At 52.6% G+C, this 17,349-nt stretch overlaps 2 protein-coding genes across 3 annotated transcripts; both read left to right on the top strand.

Annotated features, from left to right (window-relative positions):
• Positions 1–5,135: 5,135 nt before the first annotated feature.
• ILVBL (ilvB acetolactate synthase like) lies at positions 5,136–17,334 on the top strand. Of its 2 annotated transcripts, XM_068979468.1 has the most exons (17): positions 5,136–5,373; positions 5,638–5,782; positions 7,529–7,730; positions 7,859–7,986; positions 8,088–8,226; positions 8,315–8,426; positions 11,413–11,512; positions 11,679–11,776; positions 11,886–12,022; positions 12,973–13,107; positions 15,552–15,666; positions 15,756–15,925; positions 15,999–16,069; positions 16,153–16,224; positions 16,406–16,511; positions 16,640–16,828; positions 17,060–17,334. In XM_068979468.1, exons 2-16 carry the CDS (start codon positions 5,648–5,650, stop codon positions 16,816–16,818), a joined length of 1,899 nt encoding a protein of 632 aa, XP_068835569.1. In that variant the 5' UTR covers positions 5,136–5,373; positions 5,638–5,647; the 3' UTR covers positions 16,819–16,828; positions 17,060–17,334. The 2 variants fall into 2 exon arrangements, with proteins under 2 accessions (XP_068835569.1, XP_068835567.1); XM_068979466.1 differs by having other exon boundaries at positions 16,640–17,334.
• Positions 13,128–14,228, top strand: TMEM276 (transmembrane protein 276). Its single transcript, XM_068979940.1, is given in 4 exon segments — positions 13,128–13,187; positions 13,692–14,070; positions 14,073–14,197; positions 14,199–14,228. Coding segments are annotated over 4 exon segments (594 nt in total).
• Positions 17,335–17,349: the final 15 nt, after the last annotated feature.

A 17,349-nucleotide genomic window follows, 5' to 3' on the forward strand; every position in this document is an offset into this window, starting at 1 on the left:
CTTCAAGTCGGTTTCACCCAAAGGCTTAGATTTAGGCTCAGAACCAACTTGACAAACAGTATGTTATACTCATACAGTTCAGTTCAGAACAGTCACTCAGTCATGTCCAACTCTTTGCGACCCCATGAATCACAGCACGCCAGGCCTGCCTGTCCATCACCAACTCCCGGAGTTCACTCAGACTCACGTCCATTGAGTCCGTGATGCCATCCAGCCATCTCATCCTGGGTCGTCCCCTTCTCCTCCTGCCCCCAATCCCTCCCAGCATCAGAGTCTTTTCCAATGAGTCAACTCTTCGCATGAGGTGGCCAAAGTACTGGAGTTTCAGCTTTAGCATCATTCCTTCCAAAGAAATCCCAGGGCTGATCTCCTTCAGAATGGACTGGTTGGATCTCCTTGCAGTCCAAGGGACTCTCAAGAGTCTTCTCCAACACCACAGGTCAAAAGCATCAATTCTTCGGCGCTCAGCCTTCTTCACAGTCCAACTCTCATATCCATACATGACCACAGGAAAAACCATAGCGTTGACTAGACGGACTTTAGTTGGCAAAGTAATGTCTCTGCTTTTGAATATGCTATCTAGCTTGGTCATAACTTTTCTTCCAAGGAGTAAGCGTCTTTTAATTTCATGGCTGCAGTCACCATCTGCAGTGATTCTGGAGCCCAAAAAAATAAAGTCTGACACTGTTTGTACTGTTTCCCCATCTATTTCCCATGAAGGGATGGGACCGGATGCCATGATCTTCGTTTTCTGAATGTTGAGCTTTACCCAGCTTTTTCACTCTCCACTTTCACTTTCATCAAGAGGCTTTTTAGTTCCTCTTCACTTTCTGCCATAAGGGTGGTATCATCTGCATATCTGAGGTTATTGATATTTCTCCTGGCAATCTCGATTCCAGCTTGTGTTTCTTCCAGCCCAGCGTTTCTCATGATGTACTCTGCATAGAAGTTAAGTAAGCAGGGTGACAATATACAGCCTTGACGTACTTCTTTTCCTATTTGGAACCAGTCTGTTGTTTCAGGTCCAGTTCTAACTGTTGCTTCTTGACCTGCATACAGATTTCTCAGGAAGCAAGTCAGGTGGTCTGGTATTCCCATCTCTTTCAGAATTTTCCACAGTTTATTGTGATCCACACAGTCAAAGGCTTTGGCATAGTCAATAAAGCAGAAATAGATGGTTTTCTGGAACTCTCTTGCTTTTTCCATGATCCAGCGGATGTTGGCAACTTGATCTCTGGTTCCTCTGACTTTTCTAAAACGAGCTTGAACATCAGGAAGTTCACAGTTCACGTATTGCTGAAGCCTGGCTTGGAGAATTTTGAGCATTACTTTACTAGCGTGTGAGGTGAGTGCAATTGTGTGGTAGTTTGAGCATTCTTTGGCATTGCCTTTCTTTGGGATTGGAATGAAAACTGACCTTTTCCAGTCCTGTGGTCACTGCTGAGTTTTCCAAATTTGCTGGCATGTTGAGTGCAGCACTTTCACAGGATCATCTTTCAGGATTTGAAATAGCTCAACTGGAATCCCATCACCTCCACTAGCTTTGTTCGTAGCGATGCTTTCCAAGGCCCACCTGACTTCACATTCCAGGATGTCTGGCTCTAGATGAGTGATCACATCATCATGATTATCTGGGTCATGAAGATCTTTTTTGTACAGTTCTTCTGGGTATTCTTGCCACCTCTTCTTAATATCTTCTGCTTCTGTTAGGTCCAGACCATTTCTGTCCTTTATCGAGCCCATCTTTGCATGAAATGTTCCCTTGGTATCTCTAATTTTCTTGAAGAGATCTCTAGTCTTTCCCATTCTGTTGTTTTCCTCTATTTCTTTGCATTGATCGCTGATGAAGGTTTACTTATCCCTTCTTGCTATTCTTTGGAACTCTGCATTCAGATGCTTATATATTTCCTTTTCTCCTTTGCTTTTCACCTCTCTTCTTTTCACAGCTATTTGTAAGGCCTCCCCAGACAGCCATTTTGCTTTTTTGCATTTCTTTTACATGGGGATGGTCTTGATCCCTGTCTCCTGTACAATGTCACGAACCTCATTCCATAGTTCTTCGGGCACTCTATCTATCAGATCTAGGCCCTTAAATCTGTTTCTCACTTCCACTGTATAATCATAAGGGATTTGATTTAGGTCATACCTGAATGGTCTAGTGGTTTTCCCTACTTTCTTCAATTTGAGTCTGAATTTGGTAATAAGGAGTTTATGATCTGAGCCAGTCAGCTCCTGGTCTTGTTTTTGTTGACTGTATAGAGCTTCTCCATCTTTGGCTGCAAAGAATATAATCAATCTGATTTCAGTGTTGACCATCTGGTGATGTCCACGTGTAGAGTCTTCCCCTGTGTTGTTGGAAGAGGGTGTTTGCTATGACCAGTGCATTTTCTTGGCAAAACTCTATTAGTCTTGCCGTGCTTCATTCCGCATCCCAAGGCCAAATTTTCCTGTTACTCCAGGTGTTTCTTGACTTCCTACTTTTGCATTCCAGTCCCCTATAATGAAAAGGACATCTTTTTTGGGTGTTAGTTTTAAAAGGTCTTGTAGGTCTTCATAAAACCGTTCAAATTCAGCTTCTTCAGCATTACTGTTTGGGGCATAGCCTTGGATAACTGTGATAGTGAATGGTTTGCCTTGGAGACGAACAGAGATCATTCTGTCATTTTTGAGATTGCATCCAAGTACTGCATTTCAGACTCTTTTTTTGACAATGATGGCTACTCCATTTCTTCTGCGGGATTCCTGCCTGCAGTAGTAGATATAAGGGTCATCTGAGTTAAATTCACCCATTCCAGTCCATTTTAGTTCGCTGATTCCTAGAATGTCGACGTTCACTCTTGCCATCTCTTGTTTGACCAGTTCCAATTTGCCTTGATTCATGGACCTGACATTCCAGGTTCCTATGCAATATTGCTCTTTACAGCATCGGACCTTGCTTCTATCACCAGTCACATCCACAGCTACGTATTGTTTTTGCTTTGGCTTCATCCCTTCATTCTTTCTGGAGTTATTTCTCCACTAATCTCCAGTAGCATATTGGGCACCTACTGACCTGGGGAGTTTCAGTATCCTATCATTTTGCCTTTTCCTACTGTTCATGGGGTTCTCAAGGCAAGAATACTGAAGTGGTTTGCCATTCCCTTCTCAGGTGGACCATATTCTGTCATACACTATTCTCCTAATCTATGTTAATGAAACATTGTATGGTAACCTGCCTTTCTTCAAGATTCAGGTCTATCGGCTTATGGCCTGGGATGACTCACCTGGTGCCATTCTCTGAGTTTTGAGACATTTCCTATCTTTAATTAGCAGCCTGCTAGTAGCTGTATAACATCCGGCTAAAGACTAGCAGGGGGCACTCTTTCTGCCCCCTTCTGATGTCTCTGTCGGAAGCTTTCTCTATCTTTTATACTTTAATAAAACTTTATTATACAGAAGCACTGAGCTATCAACCCTCGTCTCTGGCCCCAGGTTGAGTTCTTCTCCTCCAGAGGCCAAGAATCCTGGTGTCTTTCATTCTTCAGCAACAACCTTTCACCTATAGCTAGAGAAAACCCCTGTGCAGCAAGGAAGACCCAGTGCAGCCAAGAATAAGTAAATAAATAAAAATTTAAAAAGAATATACCTATCAATAATTACTAAAAGTCAAAGCTTCTCTGTTCATAGGATTCTCCAGGCAAGAATATTTCTCTGTTCATGGGCTTCTCCAGGCAAGAATACAAGTGGGTTGTCATTTCCTTCTCCAGGGGATTATTCAATGCATGTTCTTATAAGACAAAGGGAATAGAAGAACTCACGGAGACAGCAAGCATAGGTGGAAAAGAGAAGCAAATGGACAGTAACACGTGGAGAATGTGGAGCCGATGGAAGTTTTGTTTTAATGGGTGGAATTGAAGAGTTAGAAATTTACATACCCTCCTGCTCCTTCTCCCTTTGTTTAACTCAGCTTGCTCCTTGCAAAGTCTGGATCACATAGGTCTCAGAAAGTGGGGACTCACAATAATAGGATCTGGAGCTTATCTCACCCTTGTCCTGCTCTTTGCAATCGCCCAACCCCAGCAAACCTGCTTAATCATGCCCGTTTGTGTATAAAAACTCCATAACCCCTTTGTTCAGGGCTCAGAGTTTGGAGTGTTAACTCCTCTGGGCCCGCTGGCGTAATAAACCTGAGTTCTCCAACTCTCTGAGTGTAGTGCCTGGTTTCTCGAATACTGGTTTCTGCAACAGAATGATTCTACAGAATATGAACGATGGGGTAGAATTCTGAGGGCAATCCCAGAAATTGACTCGGGATGGGAGCCAGCGTAAAATCGACAGGGTTTGTCTTGGAGAGAAGCAGAGCGTTGGGGACCATAATTACTGCCCCTTTAGTGATGGGGAGATCCTTTTCCAGAAGCCTGAAATGTGGCGAATCGCGGGCTGGGACGGGGACCACTCGTAGTGTTCCCTCTCCTTCACCGGAAGCAGAAAAACCCCAAGCCTGCAGGAAGTGGGCAGGGCCTACGAGGGTAAGGCAAACAGTGGAGGCGGGCCTAGGGGAGAGAGGGCAGGCCTCTGCCTTTGCAGAATTGCGGTGGGGTGGGAGGCCGAGTCTGGAGCCAGAGGGGCAGGGTTTGTTTGGGGTGAGATCACGGATGGCGACACTGGGCGAGGGGTATGTGATCGTCCGCTGGGCCAACGTGAAGGGGCGTACAGAATGCCTGCTGTGGAAAGCAGTTTGGGCTCGGAATGCCTGGAATCTGCAGGCCAGGAACTTGGGGCCAAGGGGAGACCGGAGGAGGGCGGACCCGCGAGACTCCAGGCCGCTGAAGGTCGTAGAGGGGCGTGGCTTCTTGTTTTTTTTTTTTAAAAAGGGTGTGCGTGTGTGAGGCTTGCAGCACAAACCAATGAAAAGCGAGGGAGGGCGGAGCCTGTGCAAGAGGCGGCCAGTAGAGACAGAGCTCTTAGAGGAGGGGCCTGTGTCCCGGTGAGTGGCTAGGGCTCCGCGCATGCGCGGAGGGGCGCCCTGGATCCAAGCGGCCAAGAGCAAGGACACAGGTACTCGGCCCAACCCTTTCAAGTCGTGCGCCTGATCACGTGACACGCAGGGCGCCGAATTCCTCTGGAACCAGCGCCATTTCCTATGGGTGAAGGTTAAAGTTCCACGGGGGTAGGAGGAGCATCCTGATACGACCTGACCTTGACTCACGGCCTGGATTCGCGAGTCAGATTGGAGTCCAGGCGCTCGCTGGAGGGGAGGGGTCCGGCTTCAGGAGAGGGTCATGCACGCAGACTTGGAGGTGTAGTCATGGGGTGGGCTCACCACTAGGGCGAAGATTCGTGTCCTTGATATCAAAGAGAGGCGGGGCTTCCCGCCGACCCATTGAGAAGCAGGTAAGTGGGAAATAATTGGAGGCGCTGTCGCCGCTTAGACTTGTGGTGGCCTAATTTAGCTGGTCGTGGTAATGTAAGGGGCGGGGGGTTGGGCTAGTGTTGCAAGGGGCGTGGCCTGGTTAGGAGCCGGGAGGTGTAAGGGGCGTGATCGCTTAGGTGCGCGAGGCAAGGGGCGTGGCCGGGATCTGGGCCGGGAGAGAGGGTGTGCCTTCTGAGTAATTTAATTGTCGCCTCCAAGTCCTAGCACTGCCCTTTCTTCCTTAGGTGTCAGCTCATGGAGACCGCGGCGAGTGCCGCCCCAGCTTGGGGCTTCTTCTCCTCTTTCCTGCTCCTGGCCTTCGGGACGCTAGTGGCCGCCTTGCTGGGCGCCGCTCACCGCCTGGGGCTCTTCTATCAGTTGATGCACAAGGTTCGGGGGCATACAGGGGTGGCGGGCCGGGGGCAGTCAAAGGAGTGGACTTCCGTTAGCACCGTTTCCAGCTAACCCATTTCACAGGCGGGGAGAGTGAGGTTCCGATTAATGCAGAGCGACTGACTGGTCGGGAAATTCTAGGATCGGTTGCTACTGTGGAACTGCTTCCGGGACCCTGGACTTTGCCTCTAGGAAGGGGCCACAGGGAAACTACAGCTGCCCGGCACTCCACACCCCACCTACCCCCTTCCTTAAAGGTTCTCAGTCCTTTTCACAGAGCGGTGCTCCCTAATACGGTGGAGTCAGAGTGCTGAGGGCAGGCCCCAGAGGATGTGGCTGGCTGTGACAGTTTTGTGAGGGTAGCTGTCTGTTCTGCTCAGCGCTTTAGAGCGATTTTCCCAAGTACCCATCAGTTTGTTTTCATTTTCCACAAGCAGAAACCGAGGCTCAGAGAGGGTGTGTGATGACTTGCCTAAGGTGACCTGTTTAGGGAAGAAGTGACCCCACAGACCTGGCTCTGAACTACTTGGCTCCTCGCAGAAATTCACCCTTTCCCAGACCCTTCCCTGTCTTTTTTTTTTTTTTTAAGTCTTTACTGAATTTGTTACAGTGTTGCTTCTGTTTTATGTTTTGGATTTTTGGCTACCAAGAATGTGGGATCTTGGCTCTCTGCCCAGGGATCGAACCCACACCCTCTGCATTGGAAGGCAAAGTCTTAACCACTAGCCCACCAGGGAAGTCTCCCTCCTAACCTGGAGCAGTGCCACTAGCCTTGTGGACCTGTAAAGATTTAAGACAAAGGCCAGGCTTCCCAGGTGGTGCAGTGGTAAGGAACCTGCTTGCCAATGCGGGAGACGTGGATTTGACCCTTAGGTTGGGAAGATCCCCTGGAGAAGGAAATGGCCACCCACTCCAGTATTCTTGCCTGGGAGGTCCCGTGGACAGAGAAGCCTAGCAGGCTGCAGTCTGTGGGGCTGCAAAAGAGTCGGACATGACTGAGTGACTGAACAACCACAACAGTGACAAAGGCCTCTGGTGTACGGGGCTGTGTGGAAGCTGGGGCTGGGAAGCCCCAGCATTGTCTTTGCCACAGGCTGCTCCTGTGCTAGGCAACTTGGTTGTTGGCAGCCTGTGAATGGGGCCTGGTCCAGTGGGTGGGAGGGGGCCTGGGAGATGAGTTAGCAGTCTCCCATTGTGGGGACCTGATACTGGAGGGCAGGCCGTTCTGGAGTCCCAGCTGGTGGCTTCTGGCCAAGCTCCCTTGGGCTCTGTGGATCCACCTTTCCTAATCTCCCTTCCTGTTTGGGCCACAGGTGACTTGAGAGCACTGATTCTATGGGACTTTGAGTCTTGCTCAGGAGTCTTGGTCTTTGTAGCTGTAAAAGGATATATTGTTGGGAGGCTCTGATAAGATGCCTGTTGTGGCTCAGTGGTAAAGAATCTGCCTGCCAATGCGGGAGATGTGGGTTCAATCCCTGGGTTGGGAAGATCCCCTGGAGAAGGAAGGTAACCCATTCCAGTGTTTACTGCCTGGGAAATTCCACGGAGAGAGGAACCTGGCGGGCTACAATCCATGCGGGTCGCAAAAGAGTCAGACACGACCTAGCGACTAAACAAGAGCAAAGCAACATCAAGCTTCCCCTGCCTTCCCACCTTGCCCCTCCCCTCCTTCCTGGGGGAGGGGTGCCCTGGTGTCTGCACCTTGGTCCTTGACAGTCTCACTCCTCCCGTCTCCCGGCCCAGGTGGACACGGCAAGCATCCGGCATGGTGGGGAGAATGTGGCAGCCGTGCTGAAGGCCCATGGTGTGCGCTTCCTTTTCACGCTGGTCGGCGGGCACATTTCGCCACTGCTGGTGGCCTGTGAGAAGTTGGGCATCCGTGTGGTGGACACCCGCCACGAAGTCACAGCTGTCTTTGCCGCTGATGCTGTAGCCCGCCTGACCGGTGAGGGCAGAATGGGGAGGGCTGGGGGCTGGTGAGACTGGGATGTCTGAAGGGCAGGGATTTTATTTTGGGGGGAGAGGAACATGGCTGGGAGGGTGGACCCCGCTGAGACAGGGTTTGTGTTCCAGGGACGGTGGGTGTGGCAGCAGTGACGGCAGGCCCCGGCCTCACCAACACAGTGACTGCGGTGAAGAACGCCCAGATAGCTCAGTCCCCAGTCCTGCTCCTGGGTGGGGCTGCCAGCACCCTGCTGCAGGTGCCCTGTCCTGGTGGGGGTGGGGGGCAGGTGGCAGGGACCCCAGGGAGCCTGGAAGCGCTCATGTGTTGACTTCCTGGATTTTTTTCTGTCTCTACTAGAATCGGGGTGCACTCCAGGCAGTTGATCAGATGTCCCTGTTCCGGCCGCTCTGCAAATTTTGTGCTTCTGTGCGAAGAGTGCGGGATATCATCCCCACCCTGAGGGCCGCGATGGCCGCTGCACAGTCGGGCACCCCCGGTAGGTAGTGGGGCGGGGGCTGGGCAGAGGTCCCGCCCTGGGACCTGGGAGGCGCAGCAGACTGAGTGCTCTCCTTGTCTCCATGCAGGCCCGGTGTTTGTGGAGCTGCCTCTGGACGTGCTGTACCCCTACTTCATGGTTCAGAAGGAGATGGTGCCAGCTAAGCCGCCCAAGGGCCTCGTGAGTCGAGCGGTCCACTGGTAAGTAGCCTGGCTCCTACCACTCTCCCTCCCATATTCCCTGGCTTCTCTCACAGATCCCTGCCAGCACCCATCCTTTCTTTGACTCATTCACTGATTTGCACGTTAGTTTGAGAGGAGCCAGCCACGGGGAGAGTTTCCTAGGTAGAGGAGACAGCATATGCAAAGGTCCTGAGGCAGCAATGAAGTTTGTGGGTTGGGAAAGCAAAGTGGCCCGTGTGGTGGCAGCAGGTGAGCAAAGGGGAGAAGGGTAGAGGCTGAGCTGAGAGCAGTCAGCAGGAGCGCCTGGGCAGACCTGGGGCTTTGTTTTTTTAAATAAATGGCTGTGATTTTTTAAATAAAAGGTCTTGAACATGTTACGGTGTTGCTTCTGCTTTGTGTATTTTTGGTCTTGAGCCATGTGGGATCTGAACCCCCAGACCAGGGGTTGAACCTGTACTCCTGCATTGAAAGGCCAAGTCTTAACCACTGGACTGCCAGGAAAGTCCCTCGGGCTTTGTTTTTAATTAGAGAGCCATTGAGAAGCATTTCAGGACCTTAAGCACTGGCACGGGATACCCTGGTTTGGTTTGTATTTTTATTATTAACTTGGCTGTCCTGGGTCTTCATTGCTACGCCGGCTTTTCTCCAGTTGTGGTGAGTCAGGGCTCCTCTCTCTAGCCGCGTCTCACTGCAGCGGCTTCCCTTGTTTCGGAGCACAGGCTCTAGGGCATGTGGGCCTCGGGAGTTGCAGCTCCCGGGCTGTAGAGTACAAGCTCAGTGGTTGTGGCACCTGAGCTCAGTTGTCCTAAAGCATGTGGGGTCTTCCCCGGGCAGGGATTGAGGCCGTGTCTTCTGCATTGGCAGGTGGATCCTTTACCACTGAGCCATCACGGAAGCCCTGGTTTGGGTTTTTATTAACGATCCCTGTGGCTCTTGCCAGAGAGTGGACTTTGGCGTCGGGTGGAAGCTGGGAAGCCAGGGAGGAGGTGTGGCAGTCCCTGGGATGAGAGTTGATGGTGGCCTGCAATCTAGCTGGTAGGTGTGGAATGCAGAGATGTGGATGGATCTCATATGAGTGTCTGGACCTGCAGCAGGATAGGATAAGGGGACGGCGGGTCCCTGTAGGCCCACGGCATGGGCACAGTTCATTCTGGGGCCTCCTGTGGGACTTTTGAGTGGTGAGTAGCCTGGGTGTTGGAGAGAGCAGGCCTGGTGTGGAATAAGCTTGAAGGTTTTCCTGGAAGAGTTGCAAGTTTCACGGAGGAACGTCTTTCCATTGAGAGGCCAAAAAAGTTGTAAGTAGGGGCATAGACTGAGCAGAGGTATGTGAGAGGGATCATTTCTGGTCACCACTGAGGTGGACCTGGCTGAAACAGGACACAGAAAGGAGAATCAATTCTCCTCTTCCTGCTCTGTCCTTTCCATTTGCCTGTCCTTGCCCTTCTGACTTCTACTCCCCCTCCAAATATTTAGTGAGTGCCACTATGTGCTAGGTGCCAGGATGGGCATGAATAGGACAGACAGGTCCCTGCTCCCTGGGCATATGAGGAGCACCTGGAAGGCCAGCTCATGGTGTAGCAGGTTAACTCACATGTCTCTTATAATAACCCTTAGAGTTAAGACTCAGGTATTATTCAGCCTATTTCACAGATTATGTAACTGAGACCCAAGGCAGCTGAATGACTTGCATGCAGTTGTCCAGTTTGTTAATGGTGCACTAGGGTTCCATCTGTAACATAGCTGGAGTGAAATGAATGTCCAGAGAGATGGGTTCAAATCCCAGAACTGCCACTAGCTAGCTGTGAACAAATGATTAAACTTCTCTTTTTTTTCTTCCAGTTTTATTGAGATCTAATTGACATAAACAACACAGTGTAGGTTTAGGCGTACAGCATAATGATTTGACTTGTGTATATTGTGGTTAAACCTTGCTTGATGTCAGCTTCCTCATCTGTAAGGTGGACAAACATTGCTTTTTCTCTCTAAGATTTTGTGAAAAATAAAGTGAGATTATTTTGATAGTGCAAAGCATATGCTGAAGTAGAAAAGAATTAATCATTATTACCTTAAATAAGAATAGGGCTGAGTCCCTAAAAAAGAATGAAATAATGCCATTTGCAGCAACATGGATGGATCTAGAGATTGTTGTGCTGAGTGAAGTGAGATAGAGATGGAGAAATATCATGTGACATCCCTTATATGGGGAATCTAAAAAGAAATGATACAAATGAACTTGTTTATGAAATAGAAAGGGACTCACAGGCTTAGAGAACAAACTTATGGTTGCCACTGGGGAAGGATGGGGGAAGGGATAGTTAGGGAGTTTGGGATAGATATGTACACACTGGACTTCGCAGGTAGTGCTAGTGGTAAAGAACCTGCCTGCCAGAGCAGGAGATGTAAGAGACTTGGGTTAGATCCCAAGGTCGGGAAGATCCCCTGGAGAAGGGCATGGCAACCCATTCCAGTATTCTTGTCTGGAGAATAACATGGACAGAGGAGCCTGGCGGGCTACAGTCCATGGGTTTGCAAAGGAACTGGACACACATGACTTAGTGCCTAGACAACAGTACAGTGTTTTGCAACGTGCTTTATATCCTGAGTGGATATATCACTGGACCTTGGGAGAGATGGTCCCTTTTACATCTTACAGAGGAGGAAGCTCAGAGAAGTTAAATCACTCAACCAGAGTCACACAGGAAGCAGCAGAGCCAGAACCCAAGGCCACATCTGTCGGACCCAGCGGGTCTGGCCCCTGATTCTGGTGCTCCAGCCTGTGGCCCTTGTTTCTCAAGGTCTGTGTCAGGTTGGGGTGGTCACCAGAAGCTTCCAAGGGGAAACAGGCCACTGGGCACTTGGCCGCTGGGGTCTGTGTCCCCGGACCATCGTTCATCCACCTCTGTTCCTGCCCTGCCTTTCCAGGCCCTTTCTGGGCCCTTCTTCTTCAGCTTCTGAAACCCTGGTAATTACTCCTGGTAATGGCCTCTTCCTCTTCTCTTCGCAGGTACTTAGCGAATTCCCTGGCCAACCTCTTTGCAGGAGCTTGGGAGCCTCAGCCTGAGGGGCCTCTGCCCCTGGACATTCCCCAGGCCTCCCCCCAGCAGGTGACTTACCTCTGTTCCCTGGCCAGGGACCCCCCCTCTGCCCCCAACCATCCAACCACCACCACATGCTGAGTGGCTTCTCTCTGAATCAGTATCGGGGCTGTCATCTTGGGGGGCCTCTTGGTGACCCGAGGTCGGCTCTTTGAGCCCCCACCTCTTGCCCCAGGTTCAGCGATGTGTGGAGATCTTGAGTCGGGCCAAAAGGCCCCTCATGCTAATTGGGAGCCAGGCCCTGCTGCCTCCGACATCCGCAGATGAGCTTCGGTGAGAAGCCTCCGGCCTGCCCTTATTGTCACACGCCTGGTCCCTTGGTGCCCTGGGAGGAGGGGCAGGCCCTGGGCCACACTCACTTCTGTTCTGCTTGGATCCCCAGGGTTGCCGTGGAGACCCTGGGCATCCCTTGCTTCCTGGCGGGGATGGCACGGGGACTGCTGGGCCGCAACCACCCCCTCCACTTCCGGCAGAACCGCAGGGCCGCCCTGAAGAAGGCAGACGTGGTCGTCCTGGCAGGTGGGCCTGATCCTCCTACCCTCCCTCCCTTTCCCCTCCCTCTAGGTACCTCCCTGCCCGTGTGACCTTCCCCCCCTAGGGTACTGGCTGGCACCTAGTCTCATAATCACCCACCCTCCTACTTCTCACCCCTAATTTCTCACCAGGTGGCAGTCGTGTCTGGGACCCAGCTTTACATAGAAGGGCATGCACAGAGAGTGGGCACCTGTGGGGCTGTGTATACAGCACTTGCATATATATGCATTATATAGCATTGACACAGCCCGTACACATATCTTCTTACATAAAGTGCTCTGAATCCTGCTAGGCACATAATAGTTTTATCAGCTATTGTATAGTAACTACCCTAAACACAGTGGCTTACAACACGCTTATTATTTCTCAGGACCCACCTATGAGTTAGTTGACAGTTTTTTTCTCATTTTGGCAGGGCTCGTCCCTGAGTCTGCAGTCAGGGAGGCAGGAAGGCCGTGGTTGGGCTGGCTCGTGTACTTGGGGCCTGACTGGCTGCAGGACTGGGCTAGCATGGCCTCGGTTGGGGTAACTGAGTCCTCTCTCTCCCCCTACCTCCTCCTCCATGTTTCTCATCAGCCAGCCAGGTAGCCTGGCCTTGTTCACTTGGTGGTGATAAGAAACATGCAGGGCTGGGCGAACAAGGTTATATCAGAGAGAAGGGTGGAAGCCGCAAGGCTGCTGGAGGTCTGGCTTCAGGAACACACGCCATGACTTCTCTCACCTTCTTACAGGCCAGAGCACCATAGGTCTGGGGGCCAGTCTAGGTCCCAGGAGTGGGGACCTGCAGAGTCTTACTGCAGGTGGCACTGGCACCGGGAGAGGTGAAGGATGGAGCCCTTCTTGCACTCAGGGAGCCACAGTGGGTCGAGTAAGGGGGTGGGCACCCCCCAGGAAGCTGGCCCTCGGTCTGCTGAGACCCGCCCCCCTTTCCCCAGGAACAGTGTGTGACTTCCGCCTGTCCTATGGGCGTGTCCTCAGCCGCAGCAGCAAAATCATTGTTGTCAACCGTGACCGGAAGGAGATGCTGATCAACTCAGACATTTTCTGGAAGCCCCAAGAGGCTGTGCAGGGTGAGCCCCTCCTTTTGTACATGTTGCTTTTCTTCTGGCCTCTGCTGACAGCTGGCTTGAGCTGGGTGCTGGTGATCAAGGCCTGGATCCTGCCCCAGGGGGCACCCAGTTGGCTGGAGATGCATATTTGGCCCTTCGACTGGTAGGTGCTTCTGGATCAACTAAGGGTAGGGTTTTTTTTAGAAATTTTTATTGTGCATAAAATGATCATTCCCCTTCGTAGGTCAGTTGTTACCACCTCTAAAATTGTTTACTGTAAACCAGAGCTTCCCAGATGGTGCTAGTGATAAAGAATCCTCTTGCCAATGCAGGAGATGGCAAGAGATGCGGGTTCAATCCCTAGGTTGGGCAGATACCCTGGAGAAAGAAATGGCACCCCACTCCAGTATTTGTGCCTGGGAGATCCCATGCACAGAGGAGCCTCTCAGGCTACAGTCCATGAGGTCACAAAGACTCAGACCCAGCTGAGCACACAGGCACACACACACGTGCACACACAGCACGTGTACTGGGGGGAAGGCCCGGGAATGTGCCTGTGATAACGGGTCCTGACTGTACTCTCCCATGTTGCCCACTGCCTTTAGGGCCTGGCGCTGGGAGCAGTGTCTTTACACGCAGCCCTGAGCACTGCCCAGGCAAATTGAGGGGCCGCTGCTGGTTTCTTGCTCCAGGCCCTGGCTGCCGCCACCATGCTGGCTTCAGGGCTAGGCACGGATGAAGACTGTTTTGCTGGAGCCTGGGTAGCCACTGTCATTGGCCTGCCCCTTTTGGCATTCGATTTCCACTGGGTGAATGGGGACTGCTCCTCTGCCAACCTGCTTCTGGGAGGAGGCATGATGCTGGCAGTGGCTGGTGACCACCTTGGTGCTGAGGGCCGCTCTGTGGCTGGTCAGGCAGTGGTGCTGGTGGTCACAGTGACCATCCTCATTGTGGCCGTTTCCACAACCAACTCTTATGGAATGTGGGGGGTGTGATGCTGGGTGCTGCAGGTCTTCTGAGCCGGCTGGAGGAGGACAGACTGCTGCTGCCGAAGGAGGACATCTGTCGCTGGGCCCTGGCTGGGGGCAGCTGGGCCTACCACCGGGCCCTGCACACACACACAGCGCCTACAGTGGGAGTGACGGCTGGAGACCGCGGGGCGAAGCTTCTGCCCAGCTACCACCTTCCCGCTAGTGACAGACTCTCCTCCCTAAAGCCAGCTTTCTGCAGATTGACTGTCTCCCTCTCTGGCTCAGTGTGAGGACTTGCCCAAAACCAAAATGAGGGGGACCGGGTCCCAGGCACGTTCTCAGGCTTGATTTTGCGCAGGCCATGGTTGTGGATCCAGAGAGAGGCCTGGTCTCCAATAAACCTGAGGGATTTAGCAGGAAAAAAAAAAGAGAGAGACCTGGGGTCTCTTAGTTTTTCTGTCGGGGCTCCTCTACCCCTGTTCAGTCCTCTGCCACAGCCTTTCTGTGTCCTGCTTTGCCCATCGTTCCAAGGACGTTGACTCTACCCTGCAGTGTACGTGAGAGGGAACTTGTGTCAGGCAAAGAAATGGCACCATGTGTATTCACATTTGGGAAGACCCACTGGAGCAGCTGATGGGCAGCAAGTTGGAGAGGACCACGTAGAGGCAAGGGGGCTGTTAAGGCCAGGACAGCAACCATGAGGCCTGGAGTCGGGATGGGCAGGGAGGAGAAACTCAGCTTCGCTGAGCCCGTGTGATCATTTCTGAGATGGAGCTGATGAAAGGTACATCGTCATTGGTTAATCTGGTCGCTCTCCAATACTCTGTGTGCCTGGGTTGTCGAGGTGTGCTTGGATGATAGAGGTGTTTTTAGAGACATGTTTCAGGGGCAGAATTGACAGGTCTGTGTGACCCAGGGTGTGAAGGGGGAGGCAGGAGACCGAGGCAGTGAGTTTCTAACTCACTTTGTAATTTTTAAATTTTTGGCTGCACTGGGTCTTCATTGCTCATGGCCTTTCTCTAGTTGTGGCCAGTAGGGGCCACTCTTTAGTTTCAGCGTGCAGGCTCCTCATTGCGGTGGCTTCTCTTGATGTGGAGTACAGGCTCTAGGGGCCCACTCCTGGGCTCTAGAGCACAGGCTCAGTAGTTGTGGTGCCTGAGCTTGGCTGCTCGGTGGCATGTGAGATCTTCCTGGACCAGGGATTGAACCTGTGTCTCCTGCATTGGTAGACGGATTCTTTACCACTGAGGCCCCAGGGAAGCCCTGCTGACTCACTTTGGCCTTGCTCTTCCTCTCACCCCCGTTGCCCTAACCCTGGTTCTGGCAGGCTCTGGGGTGTTTTACCCATTTTGCCTTAGGCCATCTCTGCCCCCACCTCCCCCGCTGCCTGCTTCCTTGCTTCAGATGCCTGTTGGCTTCCTGCTGCCTTTGGGCCTCGTGCTCAAAGGTAGGAGGTGGCCTTCTCCCCACAGCTGTGCCCCTTTCCTTCCCCAGGAGATGTGGGCTCCTTCGTGGTGAAGCTGGTGGAGGGCCTCCGGGGTCAGATGTGGGCCTCAGACTGGGCAGAGGAGCTTCGGCAAGCCGACCAACAGAAGGAGCAGACCTTCCGGTGGGGGCTGGGCAGAGTGGGCTTGGGGGGTCATGGGTTCCTGGCGGGCCAGGCTGCTGGCTCTGCTGACCTGCCTTGCTGCGTCACAGGGAGAAGGCACTGATGCCCGTAGCCCAGCATCTTAACCCGGTGCGGGTCCTGCAGCTGGTGGAGGACACTCTGCCTGACAACTCCATCCTGGTGGTCGATGGCGGGGACTTTGTGGGCACAGCTGCCTACCTGGTGAAGCCTCGTGGGCCCTTGTGTTGGCTTGATCCTGGTAAGGGCAGACCTACACCTGCGGCAGCTTGCACTCCTCTGGGCCTCTTTACACCTGCTCTTGGTTCTCCTAGGGGCCTTCGGGACTCTGGGGGTTGGTGCTGGATTTGCACTTGGGGCCAAACTCTGTCGGCCGGATGCTGAGGTGAGTCAGAGTGTGCTGGGTGCAGGAGGCTTGCTGCTTTCTGGGCCGTAAGCCAGCCCAACTATCCTTGGTACCCACCTCAGGTCTGGTGCCTGTTTGGGGATGGAGCGTTTGGCTATAGCCTCATCGAATTTGACACCTTCGTCAGACACAAGGTGACTGGGCGGGCTGACCCAAGGGAAGCTCAGAGCCTGGGGTTCTGGGAACTATCCTCAGGGGTAGGCTGGGGAGGGAGCTCCTTATCTGGCAGAGGTCCTGTCCTTGCCTTTCACCTGCTGCTGGCCAAGCCTTGGGACTGAAGGCCTTGGCCTGGCCTCCTCCTCTCCCTCCCTGCAGATCCCAGTGATGGCCTTGATAGGAAATGATGCTGGCTGGACCCAGATTTCCAGGGAGCAGGTGCCTTCTTTGGGCAGCAATGTGGCCTGTGGCCTGGCTTACACTGGTGAGAGGGGCCTGGATGGGCAGGGATGGGGAACGCCATTTCAGAGTCAGCTGAATGTGTATTCTCCTGGGCTGCCTGCACAGGGGGCCGGGCTTCTGCCACCATATTGACTTGCCCTTCCGTTTTAGATTATCACAAGGCAGCCCAGGGACTGGGGGCCCAGGGCTTGCTGCTCTCACGTGAGAATGAGGATCAGGTGGTCAAGGTGCTGCGTGACGCCCAGCAGCAGTGCCAAGATGGCCACCCGGTTGTGGTCAACATCCTCATCGGGAGGACGGACTTCCGGGATGGCTCCATCGCCGTGTAGGGCCTCATGGGTCAGTGCTTTTGGCTGTCTTCCCACCCCTGGACTGTGCCTAGCTGGCTTGGAGTTTTATCCTTGCCTGCCCTGGGCCTAAGCCATGAGGCCCAGTGACCCTGCAATCTTCCCTGAGGACAGGGAGGGGCTGGATGGAGTCAGAGCTAAGAGGGGTTCTGACAGCCCTGGGGAGTCCTTGGGCCTATTTGTGGACTCAACTGTGTCCTTTCTCCCGTCTTCACTTGTTCAGTAGCTAAGTCATGTCCATCTCTTCGCGACTCCATGGACTGCAGCATGCCAGGCTCCTCCATCCCTCCACTATCTCCCAGAGTTTGCTCAAATTCATGTCCATTAAGTCGGTGATGCTATCTAACCATCTCATCCTCTGCTGCCTCCTTCTCCTTTTGCCTTTGGTCTTTCCCAGCATCAGGGTCTTTTCCAATGAATTGGCTCTTTTGCATCAGGTGGCCAAAGTATTGCGGCTTCCTGTCTCACACAATGAATAAACCATGTCTGGTCCATGGGGGCCCAAGTACTCAC

This window comes from Capricornis sumatraensis, chromosome 9, assembly GCF_032405125.1.
Source record: "Capricornis sumatraensis isolate serow.1 chromosome 9, serow.2, whole genome shotgun sequence".
NCBI lineage: Eukaryota > Metazoa > Chordata > Mammalia > Artiodactyla > Bovidae > Capricornis > Capricornis sumatraensis.

Bases quoted from the DNA above. Each gene is read 5' to 3' on its own strand.
- ILVBL (XM_068979466.1), top strand. From the start codon at position 5,648: ATGGAGACCGCGGCGAGTGCCGCCCCAGCTTGGGGCTTCTTCTCCTCT. The intron at 8,227-8,314 runs GTAGGTAGTGGG...GTCTCCATGCAG, and splicing joins TGCACAGTCGGGCACCCCCG to GCCCGGTGTTTGTGGAGCTG. The intron at 16,512-16,639 runs GTGAGAGGGGCC...CTTCCGTTTTAG, and splicing joins CTGTGGCCTGGCTTACACTG to ATTATCACAAGGCAGCCCAG.